This window comes from Lampris incognitus, chromosome 1 (genome assembly GCF_029633865.1).
Source record: "Lampris incognitus isolate fLamInc1 chromosome 1, fLamInc1.hap2, whole genome shotgun sequence".
In the NCBI taxonomy this organism is placed as follows: Eukaryota; Metazoa; Chordata; class Actinopteri; order Lampriformes; family Lampridae; genus Lampris; species Lampris incognitus.
The window spans coordinates 96,646,092-96,672,106 of record NC_079211.1 but is presented as its reverse complement, the minus strand read 5'-3'; the positions used below and the strand labels follow the sequence as shown (position 1 = coordinate 96,672,106).

Here is a 26,015-nt window from a genome sequence, read left to right as displayed (position 1 = left end):
TTGGTATACCGGTCGCTTCCAGTAAGCTTAATATCGAACCGGTTTGAACATTTTTATATCAGCCCAACCCTGGCCAGCTGCAAAGAAAATGGAGAGTGATTCAGAATCTCACTGAACTATTGCCAAAAAAAGGATCATTTGAGGTGGGGTACTTGTCCCCTCCACTCCTAACAATAACAAACTATCTGAACTTTCAAATGAAAAGGGAAACATGAACTGTAGATAAACTGTAATAAATAAATGAAAAATCACAGCTCAGAATAATATTGTCTCACTCTCCAAAAACTTGGGAGAAGACTGGCAGATGTGCATGGGCAGAGGAGAGTGGAGAGAGCCACACCTTCTGTGAGATGTATTTGTACAGGGGGTAGTGATACTCTAACAACTGACGACGCAGAGTCTTGTTTAAGTACGACAACAAGAAACATCCAGAGACATTCACCTCATTTTCATTTGAATCCCAATAAACTGGAATAGTGTGTGTGTGTGTGTGTGTGTGTGTGTGTGTGTGTGTGTGTGTGTGTGTGTGTGTGTGTGTGTGTGTGGTTGCACTAAGTGCTAATGCATGTGAGCATGTGTTTGCATACTTTGTTACCTTTGAGGGAGAGCAGCGTTCTTTCCAGTGAGCCGAGTGCAGCAGCCTCATCTCTGGCACAGATCTGCTGGAGGAAGCAGTCAGTGTGGTGGCTCCACAGGGAGCAGGCAAAGCTGTAGATCCCTGATGCCAGCTGCCAACACACACACACACACACACACACACACACACACACACACACACACACACACACACACACACACAGAAATAAAGTGCAGTCAGTCACAAATAAGACAGATAAAATCAGTCTAGACTAGTGGTCACTCACATGCGCCCATGGGATTGATCGTTGTGATTTTTGCAATTACATTGCAAAATAATAAACTTTAATAATAAGCATCCGATCTAAGGACAGGATGTTATGCTGCTGTTAAGCCCACTGAGGCAAATTTGTAATTTGTGATATTGGGCTATACAATTAAAATTGACTTGACACACCAGAATGATATGTATGCACACAAAATATAAAAGTACACATCACAAATGCACAAATGGAATTACACTAACACCTAACAAATGCAGCCGCACAGAGAAATTGCACATAATCGGCACTCGCACACTCATGCACGCACATGCGCACACACACACACACACACACACACACACACACACAATGGGCAAAAGAGTGGGAGGGAGACAGAAAGAGAGAGCAGAGTGGTACCTCTGAGTCAGGGGTGTTATTTAGCTCTAAATGAACTCCATTTAAATTTCCTGCTATTAAATTACCTTGTGCCCAAATCAATTAAACGTTACCTTCCATAATAGCAAAACAACCTTTTGGAAGGCAGACAAAAATACACTGTCCCACTCACAGGCTAGGCCAGTGGCTCAGAACAAATGTGCTTTTGCACAACAACAACAAGTCATGGACAGAACTCAGGTAGCCCAGGTGTTCTGGAAAAAGAGAAGATAAACGAGACTGGGTCAAAACCTAGTATATGGCTGGACCATGTATGGCCGATGTGCAGTGGTAGTGTCTATAATGGGAATTCCTGGATATTAAATGTTCATCTGCAATTTTTTTTGTAGTGGTCCCAGTAATATTTGTTGTTAAAAGTGTACAGTAACGTATCAAATGACATGGTTAAGCTAGGTTCGAGTAAAAAAAAAAAAGAGTTATAAACGCAGTTGCAAAAATACTTTCCACTGACGTCGTGGGATGTTTAATATGAAAGAGAAATTAATTTCATTGTAATTATAATTATCTGTCAACTCCCCCTCCTCTTCCATCTGTTTCCGTCTATGGATGTCTCTCGTTGTTCTACGGCTCATTCTGTGTTGTGTTTTGTCAGACTGATTGCGATTTGGAGGCTGTAACTGTGTGCTCTCCCTCATGCCTCTCGGTGCATGGAGAGCTGTTTTCTCTCCTACCCTGCCCTATAGCGGACTGTTACAGTGCATAACCAGATGTGGAGAGCGCATCAAACTATTCCGCTCTTAGCATTTCAGTAGTATCCACGAGCAGCAATATATTCCATTCGTTAGAGTGCGACGGAGGTGGAGAGCAATCAGATGGAGCAAGTGGCTGAACTGAGAAAGGTTCAGTTGGAAGTATGCCTGAAACTTCATCGTTATTCAGCTCTTGGATACGCTGATGAAATTCCCCAGGTATAGTGCGCTCTTGCAGAATAGGATGCACGCATGTTTTTTTGTTGTCTCCTTTTCAGACAAACATAAACAAGGGATACACCAAGTGCAGTCCTCCTTTCGCTATCTATGTTGGAAATGAATGAATGTTTTGGAGGGAATAAATGTTTTGGAGGGAATTTTAACATTAATTTAAAGTTTGCAATAGAATATTACCAGAAAGCTGCATTTTATAGATACATGCACAACTAGAATAATTGCATAAAATAATAGACATGAAATAATTTCATTTAATATATTGTATTCCGGGCACTGTGATGGCCTGGCAGCCTGTCCAGCGTGTCTCCCCACCGGCCGCCCAATGACTGCTGGGATAGGCTCCAGCATCCCCGTGACCCTGAGTAAGGAAAAGCGGTTTGGATAATGAATGAACATTGTATTCCGGGCAGCACAGTGGCGCAGTGGTTAGCGCGGTCGCCTCACAGCAATAAGGTCCTGGGTTCGAGCACCGGGATTGTCCAACCTTGGGGGTCGTCCCAGGTCATCCTCTGTGTGGAGTTTGCATGTTCTCCCCGTGTCTGCGTGAGTTTCCTCCCACAGTCCAAAGACATGCAGGTCAGGTGAATCGGTCATACTAAATTGTTCCCAGGTGTGTGTGTGTGTGTGTGTGTGTGTGGGCCCTGTGATGGCCTGGTGGCCTCTCCAGGGTGTCTCCCCACCTGCTGTCCAGTGACTGCTGGGATAGGCTCCAGCTTACCCACGACCCTGAGGGCAGGATAAGCGGTTTGGATAATGGATGGATGGATATTGTATTCCATTCACCGTAAACAATACAACATCACCATAGCAAGATATTGTGTTGCATGTTTCGTTTTACTGTCCTACCATTCCACCAGACTGTTCATTTGTTTTTCCCGTACCGTCCAAAGGTTGGCTCTGTCTGCGGTCTACCGTCTGCTCGAATCCCTGAGTAAATGCATCATAAAAATGATCACTCAGCAACATTCATGGTTGTAGGGCTGGCCCGCAGGCTTATCCAGCCAAAAAAGGTTCCTCAACAATTCAAGCGTAGCGTCTTAAAATCACATTTAATTTCTCCTAGTTAGCGCATTTTGGACTTAATCCACTATTTACATACATTACTCTGTAACCTTATAATGACCCCATTTACGACAACTCATCCATTGGTAATTATACTCTCTTCAGAAGAAATACAACCCAATAATCACAGAAAAACATAAATGCAACAGTTTATGAGGTTCTCCCACAAGCCCCCTCCCTTATTTTTCTTTGAGACATTTTTCTTAAGTTTAGACCAAATATTGCAATATCAGTGTTTGTAGTATCATAATATATCACAATATATTGAACTGTCACACTTGCACTGTGACATGAAATGTATTGTGACATTTTTGCAAATACACAGCCCTAATGAGAGCTATATTTTCATCAGTAAGTCCAGTCCAAAATGCAGGGCATCTAAGAAACTGCCATTTCCTAATGTGGTGATGTAAACATCATCTCATAGAAACTGTCCTGGAGATGGTGTTTGTTATTGGGGTATCTTATGACACCTCTACAGACTCTTCTGTCATATCTTCAACCAGATATAAGCTTTCTGGACTATGGCAAGATTCCCTGAATGCCTCACCTGTCGTCATTCAACAATGCAAAGAAAGATTACCTACACGTTTCTGTGCGGAGCATGCAGCCAGATGAGATTATACTTCATTCTTCTCACTAGTTCCGTCTTCACCCCCCCCCCTTTTCTCCCCAATTGTATCCGGCCAATTACCCCGTCCCGGTCGCTGCTCCACCCCCTCTGCCAATCCGGGGAGGTCTGCAGACTACCACATGCCTCCTCCGATACATGTGGAGTCACCAGCCGCTTCTTTTCACCTGACAGTGAGGCGTTTCGCCAGGGGGACGTAGCATGTGGGAGAATCACACTATTCCCCCCAGTTCCCCCTCCCCCCCGAACAGGCGCCCCGACGGACCAGAGGAGGCGCTAGTGTAGCAACCAGGACACATACCCACATCCGGCTTCCCACCCGCAGACACAGTCAACTGTCTGCAGGGATGCCTGACCAAGCCAGAGGTAACCCAGGGACTCAAACCAGTGACCCGTGTTGGTAGGCAATGGAATAGACTGCTACGCTACCCAGACGTCCTCAGTCTTCATTTTTTATGGTCATCGCCTCTAGCACTGGTTCTCAAAATGAAAGACAGATGGAAGACAAAATGAAAACAAAAAGACAATGTTTTTGTCTTTTTGTATCTGCTTATAGCTTAATGTACCCCGTGAATCTCCAAGAAAGATTTAACCAGTTCATCCGGACACAAAACTGATTCAACGTTTCTGTGATTTCTACACCTGGATTATTGAGCATGCATCCAGATACCCAAGAAACTGTTTAATGTAGCCAGGCACAAAACAGTATTTAATCTTGATGTATCTAGCCATTTTACTGATTCCATGATAGGGAGCACTCGGTTATCACAGCTCGTGTAATCATCCCACTGGTATCAGTGGACTTTTGAAGTGGCGTTAACATAACTTGTATAGCTTCCACACAAAGTAGTATTTCCACTTCCTTTCTCAAGTTCAAGTTCGAGATTAAGAATTAGTGCTCTACAGATTCATGAAGGCACCGACACATTTCTCTTGGCCAGAGGGGGTAATGCAGCCTGTTATATGCAGATGTACACAGCAGCCTCAAGCAAAGAGGGACTCTATGTAGCCTTGGTTAGGCTAAGCATCAAAGCTAAAATCCTGAACATTTACATGCAAAAAAATGTCCCGTATATTCTATTAATTGGATAATAAAGGCAACAGCTAATCAAGAAATTTCCAAATCATGAACACATAGGAAGTTACTCACTTCAATGGTTACAGTTGTGTAGAATTTTCCAAGAAAAAAAAATTACACAGTGCGGTGCTTTCTATAACTTAAACCTGTCGACCAAATGCAGAGGCAGTCCACAGGAAAAGAGGAGTTTAAAAAGAAGGCAAAGTAAGCAGATATGGCAGAGAAATAATACAGCAAAATCTAAAGCTAAACTCAGATTTAACTATGGATTTTTATTTTTATTTTTTGCCTGTACAGAAGGAATTGATGGAATGGTACCGGGGAATGTTTTCATTTCGGGCTGATCTCTGCATTTTACATTGCTAAAACCCCACTGCAATTCCTATTGTGTCTAAAAGATGATTGTTTTGGTTACAGCTGCATTCAGGGGATATTTTAATGCAAAATATTACCTTTTAATTGCTATTAGTGTGAAAATATTCCCGCAAGCCCCAATGAAAATAAAAAACAAAACTTTGTTACATACAACTTGCCTATCTGTCAATTGCTGAGCACATCCTGTGCTTTTCCGTGAAAACTTTGCTGTCGCACAGGAAGTGATGTCTTTTATGCATTTATAGACTAGCATTTATCTGACGTGTATGTTTTGTTTGCACTACTTATCGCCATTTAAATTAAAATTGTTTATTTGGATTTTGTTGGTTATACACAAATGAAAAAATAAGAAGTCACAGAGTTAGAAGCCATAATTCACAGAGGTTTGGGAATCGCGGTCAACTTAATGTCACTTCCTCTAACACCATTTGACAAATTCTCTTATGCGGCTTTAATAAATTGTACAAAAACGTCGATCATCAGGATTTTATCTTTAAAGAGCTTGAACAACATGAATATAACATTTGTCATTTCCTATGTAGTTTAAATATGTGTGTCTTGAGGGAATTCTTGACAACATCAGGGAATCAAAAGTTTGCCCAAGTGAAGCATGCACACAGGAAAGTACATTCACACAGCTCAGCTTTCATACATTCTGTAAAGAAAAAAACAAATGCCGGCAAGACTTTTGTTGTTGGTAAAACTTGTTTTCTACAGCTTGCTGCTTTCCATTCCTCTGATCTCAGATTAATCCAAAGCATAGATGTTAAAAAATATGATCAATGCACCTCAGCAGATAGTCTCAGATTATTTTACTTCTCTGCTCTTAGAAAACTGTCCCGTTTCCAGGCAACTGGGCATGGCATATCAGAGGACCAATCTATCACAGCTGTAGAGGGGGGAAAAGAGAGAGAGAGAAAGAGAGAGAGTGAGCGAGAGACAGAGACAGAGATAGAGAGCGAGAGCGAGAGGGGGAGCGAGCGAGAGCAAGAGAAAGATAGAGAGAGAGAGAGAGAGAGAGAGAGAGAGAGAGAGAGAGAGAGAGAGAGAGAGAGAGAGAGAGAGAGAGAGAGAGAGAGAGAGAGAGAGAGAGAGAGAGAGAGCGAGAGAAAGAGAAGAGAGAGAGAGAGAGAGAGAGAGAGAGAGAGAGAGAGAGAGAGAGAGAGAGAGAGAGAGAGAGAGAGAGAGGGACAGTGAGCAAGAGAGGGAGAGCAAGCGAGAGACAGAGAGAGAAATAGAGAGGGAGAGCGAGAGAGCGAGGGGGGAGAGAGAGAGAGAGAGAGAGAGAGAGAGAGAGAGAGGAGAGAGAGAGAGAGAGAGAGAGAGAGAGAGAGAGAGAGAGAGAGGACATATCTTTGCTGCAGCAGAGGATCGTACACCTATCAAACACGGCCCACGGCAGGCCAGACTTCACTCAGACAAGCATTCGTGCCCATCATGGCAAAGTGTTGAACAAGTTTCTTCAGACATTTATTTAAGTTTGTTCCTCCCTCAACACGGACTTTAAAAAGCTGAGCGAGAGCAGAACAGAGCACTGCGACGTGAAGGGGGAAAAGAGAACCACATTTCTGAGTGTAAGAAAAAAGTGCTTTGCTCTTTAATATATCCCCTAATCATTTCATATTGCCTGAAAGGATTAGCTAGAGTGAATGACAAAGCCTCACAAGAATAGGGAGAGGAAGAGGAGACGAGATGACAGGTGTTTGAAGTGATGAAAGGGCAAAAAGTGCACAAAGAGAGAGGATAAAAGCAACAAAGAGTAACTTGGAAGTGTAGTCTCTCTTGCCCCTGAATTTGAATAGAGAGTGGCCAGCACAAGGAGAAGAGAATTCAAAATGAAAGATGGCCATCTCTCTGCTTCTCTGATGGTTAGAAGCCTTATTATTGAAATACTGCAAGCACTGAAAAAAAGCATTTAATTCTTTAAGACCTTGTCTGCCCCAGCCTCCTTCTCCAGTCAGCTACACTGGTGTCTGAGTCCCCCTAACCACGAGCAGCGTACAAGTAAACTCAACTCTGCACTAAAACTCGGTCTAGTCATACTGAGGACAACTTGCTTGTGCATGTGTGTATGTGTGTGTGTGTGTGTGTGTGTGTGTGTGTGTGTGTGTGTGTGTGTGTGTGTGTGTGTGTGTGTGTGTGTGCATCTATGCCCATGCGTGGATAAGCAAAAGGATGCAGAGTGAGAGAACAAAAGCGCAATGAGACTGGTTGTTACCGCAACTTTCAAACGACTCCCCTGTCGCGCAGTGCAGCGACTGCCATTCTCTGCCTGGCAGCGTAAGCACAAATAAGTACAGCCAAATGACAGAGCTCAATTTCAGTACTGTTGTGAGAGACAGTCATTTAAATGTGAAATTAGGGTTTCATGAAAAATGACAATCACATCTGACCAGGGACCGCAATTATAGTTCAAGGCAGACTAGCTTTTTTTTAATAACTTCTGAAATGAAACTGTCCTTACATTCAATTCAAAAAATATATCCAAATAGCTTATTAGACTTCTCTATAATATCCGACCTTCATCCCTGTCGATCAGACTGTTCATTTCACTTGCAAGCCTCTCTTCAGTTGCAAAGTAATCCAATTAAGATCATTAACACTGATATTTGATAAAAGGAGTCATTTACATGGGCTGTGAGCCCACTCTCGTGCTGAAATCAGATAGAAAAGCCAGAGGTTTTTTTTTTTTTTTCCTGGTGATTGTTCCCAATGCCTGGGAAGCTGATCTCTCCATTCACACTGAGACCAGGAGTTTTAGAAAGCAATCGTATAACAGTGGGGGCCATAAGAACCTAGAGGAGCAGGTAATAACACAGCAGGGGCAGGTTTCATTCAGGTTTACTGCCTCATAATATGTGAATGGCCATCCTGGACAGGCTGAATGGCAATTTTCCTCTATTTGTTTTGCTGTGGTGTGCAACACTTAAGACCGATTTTAAAAAAAAAAAAAAGTTTCTCTGACTTTATTCATTATGAAATGAATACTTGAGGGTTTCTTTCGCTGTTAGTCAGAGTGAGTCAACAGTTTTAAGACATCACACTAGACTCTGGAAACAAACAGCATCCACTGGCATTTTTGAATTTTAACAAACTAAGTGGTTAATCGAGAAAACAATCAACAAACTGATCAATTATGACAATAATTGTTAGTTGCAACCCTAATAATATCGCGATCCTTAACATTAACACTGCAATTCAGACAGCTAAAGTTAGCTCGTCTGACTAGCTAGCTAACAACCCAGAAAAGCAAGCTGACATCAGAAACACTTCATAACTTTCATCAAAGAAATGTGTCTGAGCACAATAAAAGTAACAGAACATGTCTTATTGGCATCTCTGTCAATGGTTTTTCAAAACGACATGGGCTGCAGCACCAAGTGAATGCAGGGCAGGCTAAGCTAGCTGCTAGCCCATGCAGACTGGCGGTTCTGATAACACCGAGGGCGGTCTGGCGGCGGCTTCACCTGGCATCAACTGCACAGTGTTTTTGTCTGCGTCTGCGTTTGTGTCGTCGCGTGGAGTACAGGGGAGGTGTGTCAGAGGTGTCTGGCTGAGGGAGCTAGCGCTGGATCGGCTGAGGGAGCCTGGTCTGCTGCGTCCGGTGGGCGAAGGGACCACGGCCCTCGCCCGGAGCTGCGCCCGAGGAGGAAGCACCAAGGGCGGTCTGGCTGGACGTGGAAGTGGGGCACGCTGAGCTAGCTGCTAGCCCATGCAGACCAGCGGTTCCAACAGTCATCCTGGCTGGCATTCGTTCTCTGGACAGTGACATTTTTGGACTGTTGCCAATTTACTGAACGCACTGTGTTGCTGTGTTGTTGACTGTTGGTGTTTTGTTTTTGGTTTCTTTTTGCTTCGTTCTCTCCATTTTTGTATGGTTTTGGTGGTGTCATTTTCATTTGGATATGTGTTTTTTGTCTGTCGTGTCGAACTGCTGTGGGCTGGCAGAAACAAAATTTTGCCTCTTTTGTGTATGAAAGTACATGACTGAGCTCACAATAAATTGTTTCTGAAGTGAAAGGATACGAGGGGGAGGCTAAGAGAGAATAGTGGTGGGAATGCAGAAAAAACAGTTAGCCTTTTTTCTTACCAGTGTGGACTACTATCACAATTATCACAAACGCTGCCTTCGAAGGGGTCTGAGCATCAGCAGAGATCCCACCCACCCCAACCATGGACTGTTCTCCCCCCTGCGCTCTGAGAGGCGCTACAGGAGCCTCGGAGCCCGCACTACCAGGCTCAAAAACAGCTTCTTTCCACAAGCTGTTGCCCACCTGAACCTGGCTACCCACTGAATGTCTGTAGATATCTTTAAATATTTTGTACTTCAGCTCTTTCTTTTTTTTAACTTATTTTTAGCGTTTGGTCTTCATGTGTGTATATCTTATATTGTGTTTGCTGTGTTTGTCTGTGTCTGTCTTACCCTGTTTGGTGAAGCCACAGCCCTCATTTCATTTTTAACATGTGCCTGCACATTGTTTTTAATGACAATAAATTGAATTGAATATTATGTCAGATGGCAAAAGACAAAATCTTCAACATCCAGCAACAGCATATATTAGTACAGTAGTTAAATCACACACATCTTTGGTGGGGTCACCTCCCCAGTCCCCCACCCCACTATCTACCCAGATGGCACAGCTTCATGTGGGAAGTCAGTTTTGGAGTGACTAAGTAAGAAGCCAGGTTGATGTGGTATTTCTCATCTGAAAGTGGCACCCCTTCACAATGGTGTCTAAAGGCTTGGCGCTGTCAAGTGACTTGCATTTAGGTAACCAGCAAAGTGCTTTGAACAACTAGAAAAAAAAAAACTGCGGAGAGTAATTGCCCACTGCTTCATCACTATGATCACTTAACACATTTAAGTGCAAAAGACAATAATCAACTCAAAATCATATTCACCAGCTATGTAAGAGGGGAAGCTTACTACAGTACCCACAGTGAATAGTACACTTTAGTACATGGGTGGCTGGAGCAATGGTCAAGGCTCGTATTTTGCTTTGCCATTGTAAAGGTGTACAGAACTCTTCTATTGACTGGAAAAACAGCATGTAGTTAATTCCAGCCTTCTACATTTTGGAAACAAGTGATAGCACCGTTTATTCGTGGCTTTAGACAAAGTCATTAAAGACAATTATGTATATATGTGTGTGCTCTTTGTTTGCCCTATGTGTGTGTGTGTGTGTGTGTGTGTGTGTGTGTGTGTGTGTGTGTGTGTGTGTGTGTGTGTGTGTGTGTGTGTTTCTGTCAGCAACTTTTTCATAACTGCAGAGAGACAACAGAGAGGCAAATTTCAATAAAGGCAAACACCCATTTGCATGACGAGTCTACCTTTCAGAGAGTTCTCAAACCAAAGCCAATCATTTCATTTCGATTCCTCTGACAATTCTGTTTATGGAAAGCCATCCTGTTGGATCATGTCCCTCTAGGGCTATTCACTAGCATACCGCCACACGCTGGTTATCCTGTGCCATGCCCCCTTTCCTCTCTCAGCTAATTGTACGTGTGAGAGGCACAAAGTAAAAACAACAGCTCAATGCAAATTCACCACTCTTTTGCAGTGGTATCATAAAAAGGGGCTTTGAAAACCAAATGCATTTTCATATTCATATAAAATCCCAATTCTCCTAGCTACACAGCCAGGGTGGGTTAAATGCAGAGGAAGAATTGCCCCATGGGAATTAATAAAGTAGTAAAATAGAATAAAACAAAATAAGCAATTCTGCACTTTCTACACCAATGAGTCAAAATTTTACATTGAAGCTGAAATGATCTCACAAAAAAAAAACCGAGGAGAAGGGAGGGGGGGCTGAAATTTAAAAAAAAGTGTATCATGTAGGTGATACTCCAAACAGCAGTGTGAAGAAACAGCATAATGGGATGCTGGAGCCTATCCCAGCAGTCATTGGGCAGCAGGCGGGGAGAGGGGGAGATTGGGGGAGGCAGGGAGGAATTCTCAAATACATGACTCAAATAAATACTCTCATTTGTGTGTGCGTGTGTGTGTGTGCACATGCACATGCACTCAAGCTCATTTCTAAAAGCATGGATGTAGGGCCGAGTACATGATGCGGGCGGGAGGCTAAGCTCAGTGGCATTTATGGCCAGCAGTAATTGCCGTAATTAGTTGTTACCCACGCCAGGCTACCAATAGTGCAGTGCAGACCTGGACTATGCATCAACCCTAACCTGTAATGACTGAATGCCTCAAAGGCAAACAAACAGCCAGAAAACACTTTTTTGTGACTTCCACCAAAAGTTTACATTGCCTCTGGAGGATATTTTGGAGATCAATCATAACTAAAGGTCAGTTTATTACAGAATCGACACAAGGCCTAAGAGTGGACTAAAACAATCTGCAGCCCTGCAGACATTTGTTGTGAAAACAAGGGCAGAGTTCTTGAAACTTCTATCAACTGCCCATTTGAATTCTGAGCAACAGCAAGCTTCGGTGTAATTGGCCCTAACAAACATGACCTTTCGCTCACATTTGCTTTCCATGCGATGTCTACTCTGAACGATGTCTACTCTGAACGATGTCTAACTCTGAACGATGTGTGTGCACCACAGCACGTAGCGTCATGTCTTGATGAGGCCTGGCATGCCTTGTGAACCATCTCATCTCTTCCGATTCATGCTGGCCCTCTGAGCAATGCCGTAATAGCTATCCAGCCAACCCTGCAAAATCATAATGAACCCTAAAAGGATGGCAGATATGACTCCATTACGCCCCAGTGTTGTTTGCATTAGTGCAATTGTGTTATGACTTCAAAATACAGTTGCTGTTTTTTTTTTGTTTGGTTATTTTTTTATCTGCCTCTGCCCAACATTCAGTACATCTGGTTAGCATTATGAGTAAAGGAGGAAAGAAAGAAAATCCATCAGTTACATTTACTCCAGAGTCACTTCCACTCCTACTTCCAGCTCTCCTCCTCAAGTCCTTCATCTCTGTTAAACCATTACATTGTCTAACACTTAGTATGGTCTCACTTTCTTTACCACTCTTTTAAATATACCCTTCCTCTGCCGTCAGTCTCTCCCTTCCTCCGTCCTATCCTCCTCGCTTTAACACGCCTCGGTTCAGCAGTCCGATCTTCATATCCTCCCTCACACACTTGCAGCCTCCCTCCCTCCCTCCCTCCCATATCTAGTAAGGTGCCAGTGTTTACAGTCTCAGTATCCACCAGTGGGTCAATAAAACCAAGAGCCAGATATGTGCTGCTGTCTGTGTGTCTGTCAGCCGTGGAGTACTGAATATATTCTCCACAGCCTCACAGCGAGCAGTCACCAGAGCTCCTGGAGTGATGCTGTCTAAAACTGTACAAGTCAATCCTTGTGTATATATCTGAGCATTGTGTGTTGTTATTCTATGTCAAGTACACTGAGAGAGGCACGAAAACCGGGGTCAAATTCCAATAAACATGATTCCGATTCTGAAAAAGGGCTTCAGCCTTCAGAAGGTATCCAATGGAGTTTTCCTTGTAAACAACTCAGTTTTGTGTACATTCAACACTTGTCCCCAAAACACAATGTGTGTGTCCTTGAGGTATAATAAACATGTTGAGTGTATTTGCTACCCGAGAAAAACATTTGCAAAGCTTTTCTTGTAATTGTTTTGAACGCTGCACTGTTTACTCCGGCTTGCAAACTACCTCCTCTTCCCTTTTTATTGGTGGATATGGCGCTTTACCATCGCCAACTGTTAAATTGCGTGAAACTGAAACAAGCGTAAAATCTCTTCTGCGACTGCAGCTTTCTCCACCTAGGAAGAGCCTCACCAATGTTTACCTGATTTCATTATTGGTTCTCTGTTCTATATTAGGGTCAAACTTATGTTTCTTTGCTTCAGCTGCAGCTGCTTTGATTCCTACGGCTGATTTTTTGTTTCGGGGGGGGGGATTTTTCCCCCCTTTTTCTTCCCAATTGTACCCGGCCAATTACCCCACTCCTCTGAGCCATCCCAGTCGCTGCTCCACCCCCTCTGCCGATCCGGGGAGAGCTGCACTACTACATGCCTCCTCTGATACATGTGATACATGTGGAGTCACCAGCTGCTTCTTTTCACCTGACAGTGAGGAGGTTTCACCAGGGGGACGTAGCGCATGGGCGGATCATACTATTCCCCCCAATTCCCCCTCTCCCCTGCCGACTGACCAGAGGAGGCGCTAGTGCAGCGACCAGGACACATACCCATATCCGGCCTCCTACCCGCAGACACGGCCAATTGTTTCTGTAGGGACGCCCAACCAAGCCAGAGGCAACATGGGGGTTTGAACCACTGATCCCCGTATTGGTAGGCAACAGATAGACAGCTATGCTACCCGGATGCCCGCTAATTTTTTTTTTCAACCAAACTTTATTACAAAATGATAAGTGAACAATGTCTATGGAATCAGCTGTACCAATAATAACAATAAGGCAAAAAACACAAGAAATAAAAAAACCTTATATTATGTTTTAACAGCTTTTTATTATTATTACGTTCAGCTACAGTGGCATTGTATTGCTCGAGATCAACAAACAGCCCAGGAAAACTTGGTGTCTTATTTGTAAATTTGGACTTATGACTGTAACCACTTGTGAGCACCGTTACGGTGATCTACCGCGTCTACTGACCTGACAAAATCATTCCTCATCAATGCTGTTAAAACAGTCTGGCTATTGTAACGCAACAGCCTGCTCGAAAAGATCATTTTGGTCTTTCATAAATGTGAAATCAAAAAACCGAATATTCTAAAACCAAGTTAATTAAGGTGAATTAATGTTAAAATGTTTAATCACTTTTTCACTCACGCCCACGATACTGAACAGTGCCACCTCCGCTCCAAAAACCTGCCTCTGAAATCACCAGATAGTCTGAAGTTACTTTCATTTTTAGGCCTCGGCCAACTGTTATTAAAAATGTACTTTAGACAACATAAAGCGATGTTACTGTGACCTATAATCTATTTCTAAATTCCTGTTTTAAGCATTTTGAAGCAGCTGATGTTTTGCTTGAGTAAAATTGCCAGCAGTAGACTGTCTTTTAGTAAATTAAATCCAGCAAAACACAGTTTTTTGTTTCACTACTTATTCAGTAGCTTTACAGATATAGGAAAAAGAAACTCGACTTGACTGTTTGACAATAATGATTTCTAGCTATCATATGGGTCTGAATGAATGTGATCACTATGAGCAATTTCTACTGTAGTTAAATTGATTAGATAAAATTGTGCGCTTAATTTCCGTCCCGATCGATGAGTCCAAACAAAATATCCTCCTGTTGATATTGTCTTCTTCTTCTTCTTCTTTTTTTTTTTTGGCATTTTCTGCCTTTATTTGATAGTGATAGTTGAGAGAGAGAGAGAAAGGAAAGGTAGAGGAGAGAGGGGGGATAACATGCAGCAAAGGGCCCAGGCCAGATTCCAACCCAAGCCGCTGCGGTAAGGACTCAGTCTTATGTGGTACGCGCTCCACCAGGTGAGCCACCGGGGCGCCCCCCCTCTCCTTCTTTAGCCCAATTTATGCTCCAAATGTCGGCTAGCAGACAAATGTCTTCCGGCAGACAAAAAAGTGTCTCTCGAGTTGTTGCATTTATGCTTGTCACAGTGTCGCTGACTGTCTCCTGGTATCTATGGAAACGTTTCGCGTCACGCGCTGTGTTGTAAACAACGCTCTCAAGCAAAACCATGGCAACGCTCGAACACCTCGTCCCTGCAATCCAACTATCCAATCACAGCTAAGCGATATAATGTGCGCAAGTCTGCGACATAAGAAAATGTGTCGTGTACACGACAGCCCTGGGAGACACAAAAAGTGTCTCTCATGACGTCAAAATTGTCGAGAGACATCTTTCTGCTAGCCGACATTTGGAGTATAAATTGGGCCTTCGTGTTTCATGTCTGCAGAAATGTGGTAATACGTCACCCCCGTGCTCATGGTGCGTGCTCATGCGCATGATGGAAGAACACGTGATACAAACAATACAGGGACCCACTTTTCTTACTGTGCTCTATCAACGCCACTAATGCTCAAAAACAGCACTGGACACCTTTAAGTAAACGGTCTGGAATGCAGATCGATAAAGAAGAGGGAAAAGGCAAAATGAGCCAAAAACAAAATGACTCATGAGATGTGGAGAGACATAGCGCTGAGTACTTGAATTCCTCTGTTGAAAGTCAACCTCTGAGATGTTTTACCTCTTCATATTTTACCACTGCAGCTACTGATGTAAAGAGCAGGGTGGACCGGCAACTGAGCACTCTCCACCTCAACTTTTCAATAATTCACATAAAAGAGCCCCCCCCCCCCCAAGAGGAAAGGTGAGAAATAAAACATGGAGGAGAAAAATAGCTCTGTTGCCATTCATTATTTAAAGCCATCACGCTGAGGTGCCATTATAACCTAGGAGACATTGTTGAAGAATGAAGCGGGAACATTTCGCATGTGATGCTGCACGATGTGATATACAGGAAGCTTTACTGTAGTCTTTGCATAAATGCAACACTCACTATTTTGTGAAAATGATGGAATTGTCTACACAGCCACTAAACAATGGGATTCAAACATCAGAATAGACCATGGGTCTCAAACTCGCGGCCGGCGGGCCAATTGCGGCCCGCGGGACGTTATTTTGTGGCCCCCTACTTGACATCAAAGTCTAGTGTTAGTGCGGCCCGCGCTTGCCCTGGGCTTTTATTTTTCACTTATGAGCTACCATAGTGCAGGCTCATGACAGTGATGACTCGGATTTCAGACTTCCAGTTGAAATGTCCAACTCGGAGCTCAGAAAGTCCGACTTCCGAGCACAACTTGAACGCACCATAATGGGCAGCGCGAATTAGCAACGGTTGAAACTTGGTTGAAACTTGATTCCGGAGCGACACCAAGTGGAAGGGAAATATATCCTGTCAGCAAGCCCCAGTTATGTCTTTCTCAAAACCTGCCGTGAAGAGAAAAGTTGGTGACGAGCACAGACAATTTCAGGAAAAGTGGGAGACGGCATATTTTTTTGTTGAGCACAGAGGCAGCCCGGCGTGTCTTATATGCACCGAGAAAGTTATGGTGCACAAGGAATACAACATCAGACGTCATATTCGACTAGACATGCTGATGAGTATACAAAATACCAGGGAGACGAGAGAGAGAAACGGGTCGCCAATCTTAAAACATGTTTACTGAAGCGACAAGATTTCTTCAAGAAAGCTAGCAAAGATAATGATGCAGCAGTCGAAGCTAGCTACGTGGGGAAAGCCATTCAAAGAAGGGGAGTTTGTTAAAAAGTGCATGTTACAGGCTGCAAGTATAGTCTGTCCAGAAAAGAAGGGTCAGTTTAGCAACATCAGCCTTTCAGCCAACACAGTGGCAGAGCGCATTTCTGACCTGTCGGGTAACATATATGATCAACTGCGTGAGAAAGCCAAACGTTTCTGTGCATACTCAGTCGCTCGTGATGAGAGCACAGACTTCATTGACACTGCACAGCTCGCAATCTATGTGTAGTGTTGACGACAGTTTTGAAGTGATGGAGGAGTGCTCACAGTGATTCCAATGCATGGCCAGACCACCTCTCAGGAGATATTCCGCCAGCTGTGTGATGCCATTGTGGATGCGGGTTTGCCATGGAAGAGGTTTGCTGGAATAACAACCGACGGAGCGCCATCAATGACAGGGAGGAGAAATGGAGTGGTGGCACTTGTTCAAAAAAAAACTGGAAGAGGAGGGTGTGGAGGAGGCCATTGCTCTGCACTTCATTATCCATCAGCAGGCCCTTTGCAGCAAATGCCTGAAGTTTGACAATGTGATGTCTGTCGTTGTGAAATGCATCAACCATATCAGATCCAGGGGTTTAAAGCACCGGGAGTTCCGCACTTTTTTGGAGGAAATAGAGTCAGCATATGAGGATGTGCTCTACTTCACTGAGGTATGTTGGCTCAGCAGGGGAAACGTCTTGAAGAGGTTTTTTGAGTTGAGAGCAGAAGTGAAAGCCTTCATGGAGAAGGCTGGGATGGCTGTTCCTGTGCTAAGTGATCCCAAATGGCTCATGGACTTAGCTTTCCTTGTTGACATCACACATGAGCTGAATGTACTGAACAAGAAATTACAAAACCAGGGGCAGCTTGTCAGTGCTGCCTATGACAACGTGAGATCATTCTCCACAAAACTTGTGTTATGGAAAGCCCAGCTCTCTCAGACAAACCTCTGTCATTTCCCAGCATGCAAGGCACTCATGGATGCAGGCACACCATTCAGTGGTGAGAAGTATGCTGATGCCATTGTGAAGCTACAGGAGCAATTTGATCACAGGTTCGCAGAGTTCAAGACACACAGAGCCACTTTTCAAATTTTTGCTGACCCCTTCTCCTTTCATGTGCAAGATGCCCCTCCTGTGCTTCAAATAAGCTCATTGACCTGCACTGCAGATCAATGAGCTTATTTGATAGCTTGTTTGTTTTTGTTGTTTCGTTTTTTTTTTTAGCTTATTAGCTTATTAGTATTCCATCTTGTCATAACAGAACCTGGTGTCCCCTTTTTGTCTCACACTGTTCGTTTTTGTTCCTGCACTTGTACTGTTACCTGTCTTGTTTTGATCACCTGTATATATAAATAAAAAATTTAAAAAAAGATTGAAAACATTGGATCGGTTGTAATTTTTTTTTTGGAATACTTGCGGCCCAGCCTCACCCAAACTCTACCTCCAGCGGCCCCCAGGTAAGTTGAGTTTGAGACCCCTGGAATAGACCAAGTCAAAAACTGGCTCAGCCATCCCCAAATTCAGTGTTCTATTAGTTTAGGGAAAAATTTCCAATCGCCTCCAACCCCTAATGCCTATTTTCCCCTTTAACTCTGAAACCAAAGCACGTCCATTCGAGCATACCCTGCTGCAAGAGCATTAAAAGCAGCCCAGCAACAACTTTAATATCTGCCTTCCTTTCATGTTTACCAAATTCACCCTGTGACCTGATTTACTTCAGTAGATGATGAGGTTAATGCTGTGTAGTAAGCCCACAGCTACCCCCTAAGCTATCTTGGCAAGGATTCAGGATGACTGATTCAATGCTCACGTCCCTTTATTGACTTAGTTAGGGGTGTAACAATGCACCGTGGCATGATATTTCATGATTCGAAAATGTGATACGCATTGTGAAGCTGAAAAATTGACTGCAATAGCAAGTAAATTAAATTGTGACTCTCAGAGGATGTAGATATCACTTATTAATGTTAAAGCTAGAGAGCGCAAAACAGGCATCTCGGTTTTGCTTGACTGACCTGTTGTTGACCCTGACGTTCACTGGCTGTAGTGATCAAATGTTGGCAAGAAATTTGAGGAGGAGGTGGAAACAGAGGATGCCCCGTCAAACTTTAAGTCAGTTGTACGACATAATTTTGGTTTTCAAGCACAGAGGCAAGAAAATGGTGGCAAGATTGTGGACCGAACACAGACTTATTTGCAAGCTCTGCCGCTGCACTATGGTTTACACAATGGCTAACACCACTAACATGCTCCTCTATCTACAACGGCATCATAAGGACAAGCTACAGTTGACGCCTGATAAATTACCAAAGGGCGAACAACTCTTAAGAAGTCATTTGCTGCACTGGTTCTGGCATCAAGTCAGTGGGCAAAAGAGGTAACACAAAGCATCGGCATTTTTATTGCCAAAGACATGAGATCGTTTTGAGTAGTTGAGGATGAAAGACTTCGAAAACTTGTCAACACACTGGAGCCCAAATATCACATTCCATCCCATATACATTTAAGAAAATCTGTAGTTCCTGCCATGTGTGAGGATGTCAAGGTAAAGATTAACGAAGCCCTCCAGGGGCGTCCGGGTGGCATGGCAGTCTATTCCGTTTCCTACCAACACGGGCATCGCCGCTTCGAATCCCTGTGTTACCTTCGGCTTGGTCGGGCATCCCTACAGACACAATTGGCCGTGTCTGCGGGTGGGAAGCCGGATGCAGGTATGTGTCCTGGTCGCTGCACTAGCGCCTCCTCTGGTAGGCGGGGCACCTGTTCAGAGGGGAGGGGGAACTGGGGGGAATAAACAGCATGACTCTCCCATGCGCTACGTCCCCCTGGCAAAACTCCTCACTGTCAGGAGAAAAGAAGCGGCTGGTGATTACACATGTACCAGAGGAGACATGTGGTAGTCTGCAGCCCTCCCCAGATTGGCAGAGGGGGTGGAGCAGTGACCGGGACAGCTCGGAAAAGTGGGGTAATTGGCCAAGTACAATTGGGGGAACAAAAAAAAAAGGGGGGGGGTCCAAAAAAAAAGAAAAGAAAGTGGTAACCACAGATGGCTGGACCTGTCGTGCTACCCAAAGCTACATAACCATCACAGCCCACATCATCAGCCGCCAGTGGGAAATGGTCAGTTCTGTTCTCCACATGTGCGCAATGTTGGAACAGGAACTGTGAGCCCTAAATCGTCTATTGAACCAAACCATGAGTTGAATGTATCGTTACACTCCTAAATCAAAGTCATACTAAGTGACAGGATTCCTGACTCATGGCCCCCAAATTTAACACGATGAGCCATTCTTGCTACTACTGAGTGCTACAAGCTGCCAGAATTAAATTAGATACACAGAAATTTCTGGCGTGTTTTTCACATCAGCCAGAATTAACATTTTTTTGGCTACTGACCAATAGAATAACATCACCACAAATTCTGACCAATAATTTTTATATGAACACTTTTTTTCCCCTGCCCAATAGCCAAGGCTCAGCGTTTTCGGTTTTTATTTGTCAAAGCCATCCAGCATGCCGAATTTCAACACAAGAGTTCACTGTCCATAACCTCACATGAACAGGAACAACTTTTGGATCCGTGGAAACATAAAATCTGGGTAAAAATCAGTTTAAAAATCTGGGTATTTTTCAGTGAAAATCGGTAAAAACCGAAAACCCTGAGCCTTGCCAATAGCCCTGTTAAAACATGGTCATGTTTTCATGGCTCTTTTCATGTCCCACGTAGACATACCGTCTATCTCACTGGCGTTGTTAAAGTGTGACTGGCTGATCGCCTTAAGTTACTGAAAGTGCCAGGAAAGTGGAGCTATTTCACGGTTTCTGATGAGAGCTAAAAGTAGCTGTTTATGAAAGCTGTTCCTATGAAATATCAAGAAGAGGTAAATAGCCAAAGCACTTTTCCCCAACAAGTTAAACACCTGTAACACACCACCCTGATCAGCATGCAGACTACAAAAGAACATCAAACTCTGTCTTTATGCATGCTCATGCCCACCCTTGTATATGAGGGTGGGGATACCTGCAGTCAGTTGAGACTGAAGAAGTCACTTAGATGAGTGATGACATGTTGCTCTCAATAAATGTTGTGGCCAGAGGAACTGATTCATCTTTCTGTGAACATCAAACTTCCCAACTCCCAACGTGCCCTCTGACTCCATCACTGCCCACAGTCTTGCAAAATGCGAGAATTTTTCAGGAGTAATTGGCCTGTGTTTAAAACAAAGCAAAAGCCCAGAAGATCAAGGTGAAAATGCATCCCTGACAGGACAAAGAGCTAATCAACCAGACCATTCGCAGGCAACGAGAGATGCAGTCGGCCACACTGACAAGATAGTACAAATACAATGCTTCTACAGTTCACATAACGAGAACTGAAAAAAGCTTCAAGCATATAGCTACAGATTAGTGCTGAGCGATTAGTGTTCTTTTAAGTTCGGGTGGATTTCAATTCAGTTTATTTTAGATTTAGAAATAAATCTTGATTCTGATTTGGATTTCAGTTTTGATTTTGTTTTTTTATGTGGCCAGTGAAACAGTTTTAAAAAAATTCCGCCATACCATCGAAGTACCCGCAATTTTAGTTTACAACAATGATGACTGTAAACCAAACTTTTCTTAATTCCCTCTCCCTCATCTCAGCCAAAACACATGATGAATTGAAGATAGCGTTACTTGAGTTGATGACAACTACACTTATGTTACCGTAAGTGCAAAAAGTGCAATCAAAGCACACAAAATAGGGCTTCTGGGTAGCGTAGCGGTCTATTCCGTTGACTACCAACACAGAGATCGTCGGATTGAATCCCCGTGTTACCTCCGGCTTAGTTGGGCATCTCTACAGACACAATTGGCTGTGTCTGCGGGTAGGAAGCCAGATGTGGGTATGTGTCCTGGTCGCTGCACTAATGCCTCCTCTAGTCGGTCGGGGCATCTGTTTGGGGGGGAGGGGGATCTGGGGGTAATAGCGTGATCCTCCCACGTGCTACGTCCCCCTGGTGAAACTCGTCACTATCAGGTGAAAAGAAGTGGCTGGCGACTACCCATGTATCGAAGGAGACATGTGGTAGTCTGCAACCCTCCCTGGATTGGCAGAGGGGGTGGAGCAGTAACTGGGACAGCTCCGAAGAGTGGGGTAATTGGCCAGATACAACTGGGGAGGACATCAGCAACATGGCCTCACAGACAAAACGTTAATATACAACTTGTAAGTTCCCAAAAATCGTTGACATTTGGGTTCAACACTTGCTACCTCCTACAGTAACGCTTTGCTGAAAATGGGGTCTGCTCCTCAACCTGAGTCCATATTATTTCGGTATATGAAACGTCACATGCTGCTTGTGTCTACCTTAATCAAGAGCTCATATGACAGGTAAACAAAGCACACTTTGTGCCAAGTGCATAGCACAACAGAGAGTGGTAAAACACATTTCCTTCACAAGACTTGACATGGTTGAATCAAAATGGGAAAGCTGTTGCGCTGCAAGAAGTAATCCTTAACAAGGAAACAGCTTCTGCCATACTATGTCATTGTCTGATCATAAGCTAATAGAGACTCTGTAATTCCTGTCAACAGCACTCCATCGAACACCAACAACTTCGTTTTGTATAGTGCCTTTCGAGGAGGGTTGCCAACTACCACGTGTCTCCTTCAAGGAACCCCAAGGACACTTTACACTTGATAAGAACAAGAAAAAAAAACAAAGATCAAAAGACAACAGACCATGGGTCTTAGTAAAAAGGTAGGTTTTCAGTAGTATTTTAATATTATCCAAAGAAGCAGCGTTGCAGATCCCTGCTGGAATAGAGGTCCAAAGGGTGGAGGCTGCCACACTAAAGGCTCTATCCCCAAAAGTCTGCAGGCTGGTGTGGGGGATGGAAAGCAGGCCCGTGTCTGCGGACCGCAGATCCCGGGACGGAATACAGGGGTTAAGGAGGTCTGATAGGTACTGGGGGGGTAAGGGCATGGAGGGATTTATAGATGAGGAGGAGGATTTTATAAGAAATGCGGGATTTGACCAGGAGCCAATGAAGGTGGACAAGGGTGGGAGTGATGTGTTGCCAGGGCTTGGTGCATGTGAGCACCCTGGCAGCTGAATTCTGCACATACTGAAGTCTGTCTAGGGCTTTGCTAGGTACCCCAGACAGGACTCCATTGCAATAATCCAGACGGGAGGTGATGAAGGCATGGATGAGGGTCTCTGCCATGGAGTCTGAGAGTAGTGGCCAGAGTCTGGAGATGTTTTTGAGGTGAAAGAAAGCAGATTTGGTAACGGATTTGATGTGTGACTGGAATGAGGGGGTGGAGTCCAGAATGACACCAAGGTTGCGGACTTTTGGGGATGTACAGATGGAAGAAGCGGTTTTCCCCACTCTTAACAGTATGCGATACGTAGCATGCCAGTAATTCCAAACTGAGCGCAACCACTGAAAACACCCTGCGTGCGCAATGGATTGTGACCATCATTGTTATTTCAACACTTGAGTGTGATGGATATCTCGCTTTTTTAAACTACAATTTCCAGCTGGCTACACACGCTCCACACAACTGCTGCAACTCGAAAAGCTCCACATAGCTGCAATCCATAGCAACTAGGTGGAAAGGAGATCAAACCTTACAATTTTCTTTGGAGTGTTTTTGTGTGTCCTTGTGTGAGTGTGCAACCCAACTGGCATTAAAGGTCAGAAAACAACGCATAATGCATTCAGCAAAGAAGTCATCATCAGATCATTTAAAAACAGCAGTTTAGTAGGGTCCATGTCGCCCTGTAAAGGATGCCCTGTTTTGCATAGAGGCTTTTTGAAACTCTCTCTCTCTTTCCATCTCTCAGAAGAGAGGAAGAAAGAGAAGATGATTAACTTCACAGCAGTGAAGCATCAGTTTTGATTCACACTCACTTGGAAAGACTGAACTACAAACACACAAACACATTTCAAGTCACTTATATACTGCTACACATATGCTTTCTTCTATTTTGCACACGCACACACACACACAAACATACACACACAATCTGACTACTATTGGTCCCAGTTCACAGATCAGATACAGCATCTAAACAGCATCTCCTAGAGGCCGTCGTTGGAACTGCAGTGTTGTCAGCCTTCACAGGATTATCCTTCTCTGCACAAACTCCTCTTAACGACACCCATTTCAAATCATTTGTACAGGTACAAATTAGAAAGGCAGAAAAAAAACTGCTACACTGAGAGCAAGAAAAAGACCAAATTAAAGTGACAGGGGGAAGAAAAAAAAAACAAATCAGGCAGTTATGTAATCGAGTAACTCAATTAATTTGATTATAAAAAAAATCTCAATCACAATCTACAGCCTTATGCTTGTCTTAACAAGCCTGGGGCATATAGAAGACTGTGTAGGACAGTCTCATAGCACAGTTAACACACAGCACATGGGCTTCGGTCGGGGAGTGTGGATAATGAGAGCTGGAATCCTGTAGTGGAATTACAGGCACGTTGCTTCCGTCCTCTGCTGTCTTGTGTTGAAGTTTGGCGGAGGGCGGGGCTCAGTCAGCTCAGCTCAGCTCAGCTCCACACACACACACACACACACACACACACACACACACACACACACACACACACACACACACACACAGATTTATGCACACAACCTTCAAAAGGTATCCAATGGAGTTTTCCTTGTAAACAGCTCACTTCTTCTTTTTTTTTCTCGCATCTCAAAATGTTAAAACTTCACTTGGGGTTTTGTCTTCCTTTCCAACATCTCAACTCAGCATGGGCAACCCAACTCAATACGTGCTCTGTCATGCATCTGAATTTTCACGTATTTCTAACTATTCAGTTATAACGCACTACACCTTAGTCTACAACTTAGGGTAACAATCTAATTAATCAAAACACTTGATACAAATGATGCGTGTGATGAAAATAATGATAATGTAAATGAGTAATCATAGGTGGTCAGATTATGCTGTACTTACTTATTTTATATACTTATTTATTTTAGAAAATACATATGATAAACTTTTTCCACAAGAATATTTTCAACTGATCGATTTGCTGTTCGTAGGTAACATTGTGATTCACGTGCATTAACAATTCACCAGAATGCAGGAAGTTACATGTCTGAAACTCAAATTTTCCTGGGAATAGGATAAAAAAAAAAGTACAAATATACAAGCTACAAAATAAACCTGTCTAATTATGCTGCTGGACCTCAGTTAAAAATTTTCCCTCAGGCGTCCCCACAGACACAATTGGCCGCGTCTGCAGGTGAGAAGCCGGATGTGGGTATGTGTCCTGGTCGCTGCACTGACGCCTCCTTTATTCGGTCGGGGCGCCTGTTCAGGGTGGGGGGTGGGGGGGAATAGTGTGATCCTCCCACGTGCTACGTCCCCCTGGTGAAACTCCTCACTGTCAGGTGAAAAGAAGCGGTTGGCGTCTCCACGTGTATCGGAGGAGGCATGTGGTAGTCTGCAGCCCTCCCCGGATCGGCAGGGGGGGTGAAGCAGTGACTGGGATGGCTTAGAAGTGTGGAGTAATTGGCCGGATACAATTGGGGAGAAAAAAAAATTGCCCTGGCTACAGCCTTACCGATGCATGTGCAAAACTACAAAAAATTTTGCCTTTGTTCCATGGCAATAGAGGGGCACAGGCAGACGCTGCCTATCAGTCTGCATTTACAAATTTTAGGTTTGGGAGCAAACTGTGGTGAATGGGGCATAAATCATATTGTTAAAACAACTTTTCTAACTAATTTTACTGGCGTAAAATTGTAATATTGAAACAAATAATGCATTGAAAAGCTGTTTTTACAATGGTCAAAAATCTCAACAAAAAAAATGTATTAACCTGGATGAGGTGCTGCCTACCCTGCACACCCTGACCGCACAGGCAAAGTGAAATATGAAGTTTTACTTGGGTCAACCACAACTCGGTGCTTCTTACTGTAAGTGCAATAAAAGCCTCGTGAGTAAAAACCAATTAGAGTAATTTATCAAACCATCTGTTCAACAAGTATAAACATGTCGAAAAACGAGATTTCCAATCACTTTGTTCGTAGTGAATTGTTGTGAACAAGCTAAGATGAAAGCTGTCTGTATGTAGCCTAACAGATGAGCTTTAGTTTGCCATGAATCTTAAAATGTCGCAAATTCTTGTGAATTTAGCTGCTTGGCTGAGATGGCAGCCCCCCTCCCAAACCAGCCACTCTCCTCCCTCTCCCAGCAACAGAGGGAGGAGGACAGGAGGAATGACTACTATTGACTGACGTCTATGATCTTCATGCTTTCTAAACTTCACTCAGTGTTTTGATGTCATGAATATTTATTTTATTGATATTTTAGATTTGTTTCCAGTGAGATATTGAACGTATATAGTGACTTTGCTGTTGTAAACTTTACTTTTGCTGCTCTAGAAACAATATTTAGTTACA

At 43.6% G+C, this 26,015-nt stretch overlaps 1 protein-coding gene across 1 annotated transcript in view; it reads right to left on the bottom strand.

The window, feature by feature from the left end:
* Nucleotides 1-26,015, bottom strand: part of ipo11 (importin 11) — a 388,461-nt gene that overhangs the window by 328,183 nt on the left and 34,263 nt on the right. The window contains exon 6 of the mRNA XM_056273222.1: nucleotides 596-728. Within this exon, the coding sequence (XP_056129197.1) occupies nucleotides 596-728 (133 nt within the window). The remainder of the gene's footprint in view (nucleotides 1-595; nucleotides 729-26,015) is intronic.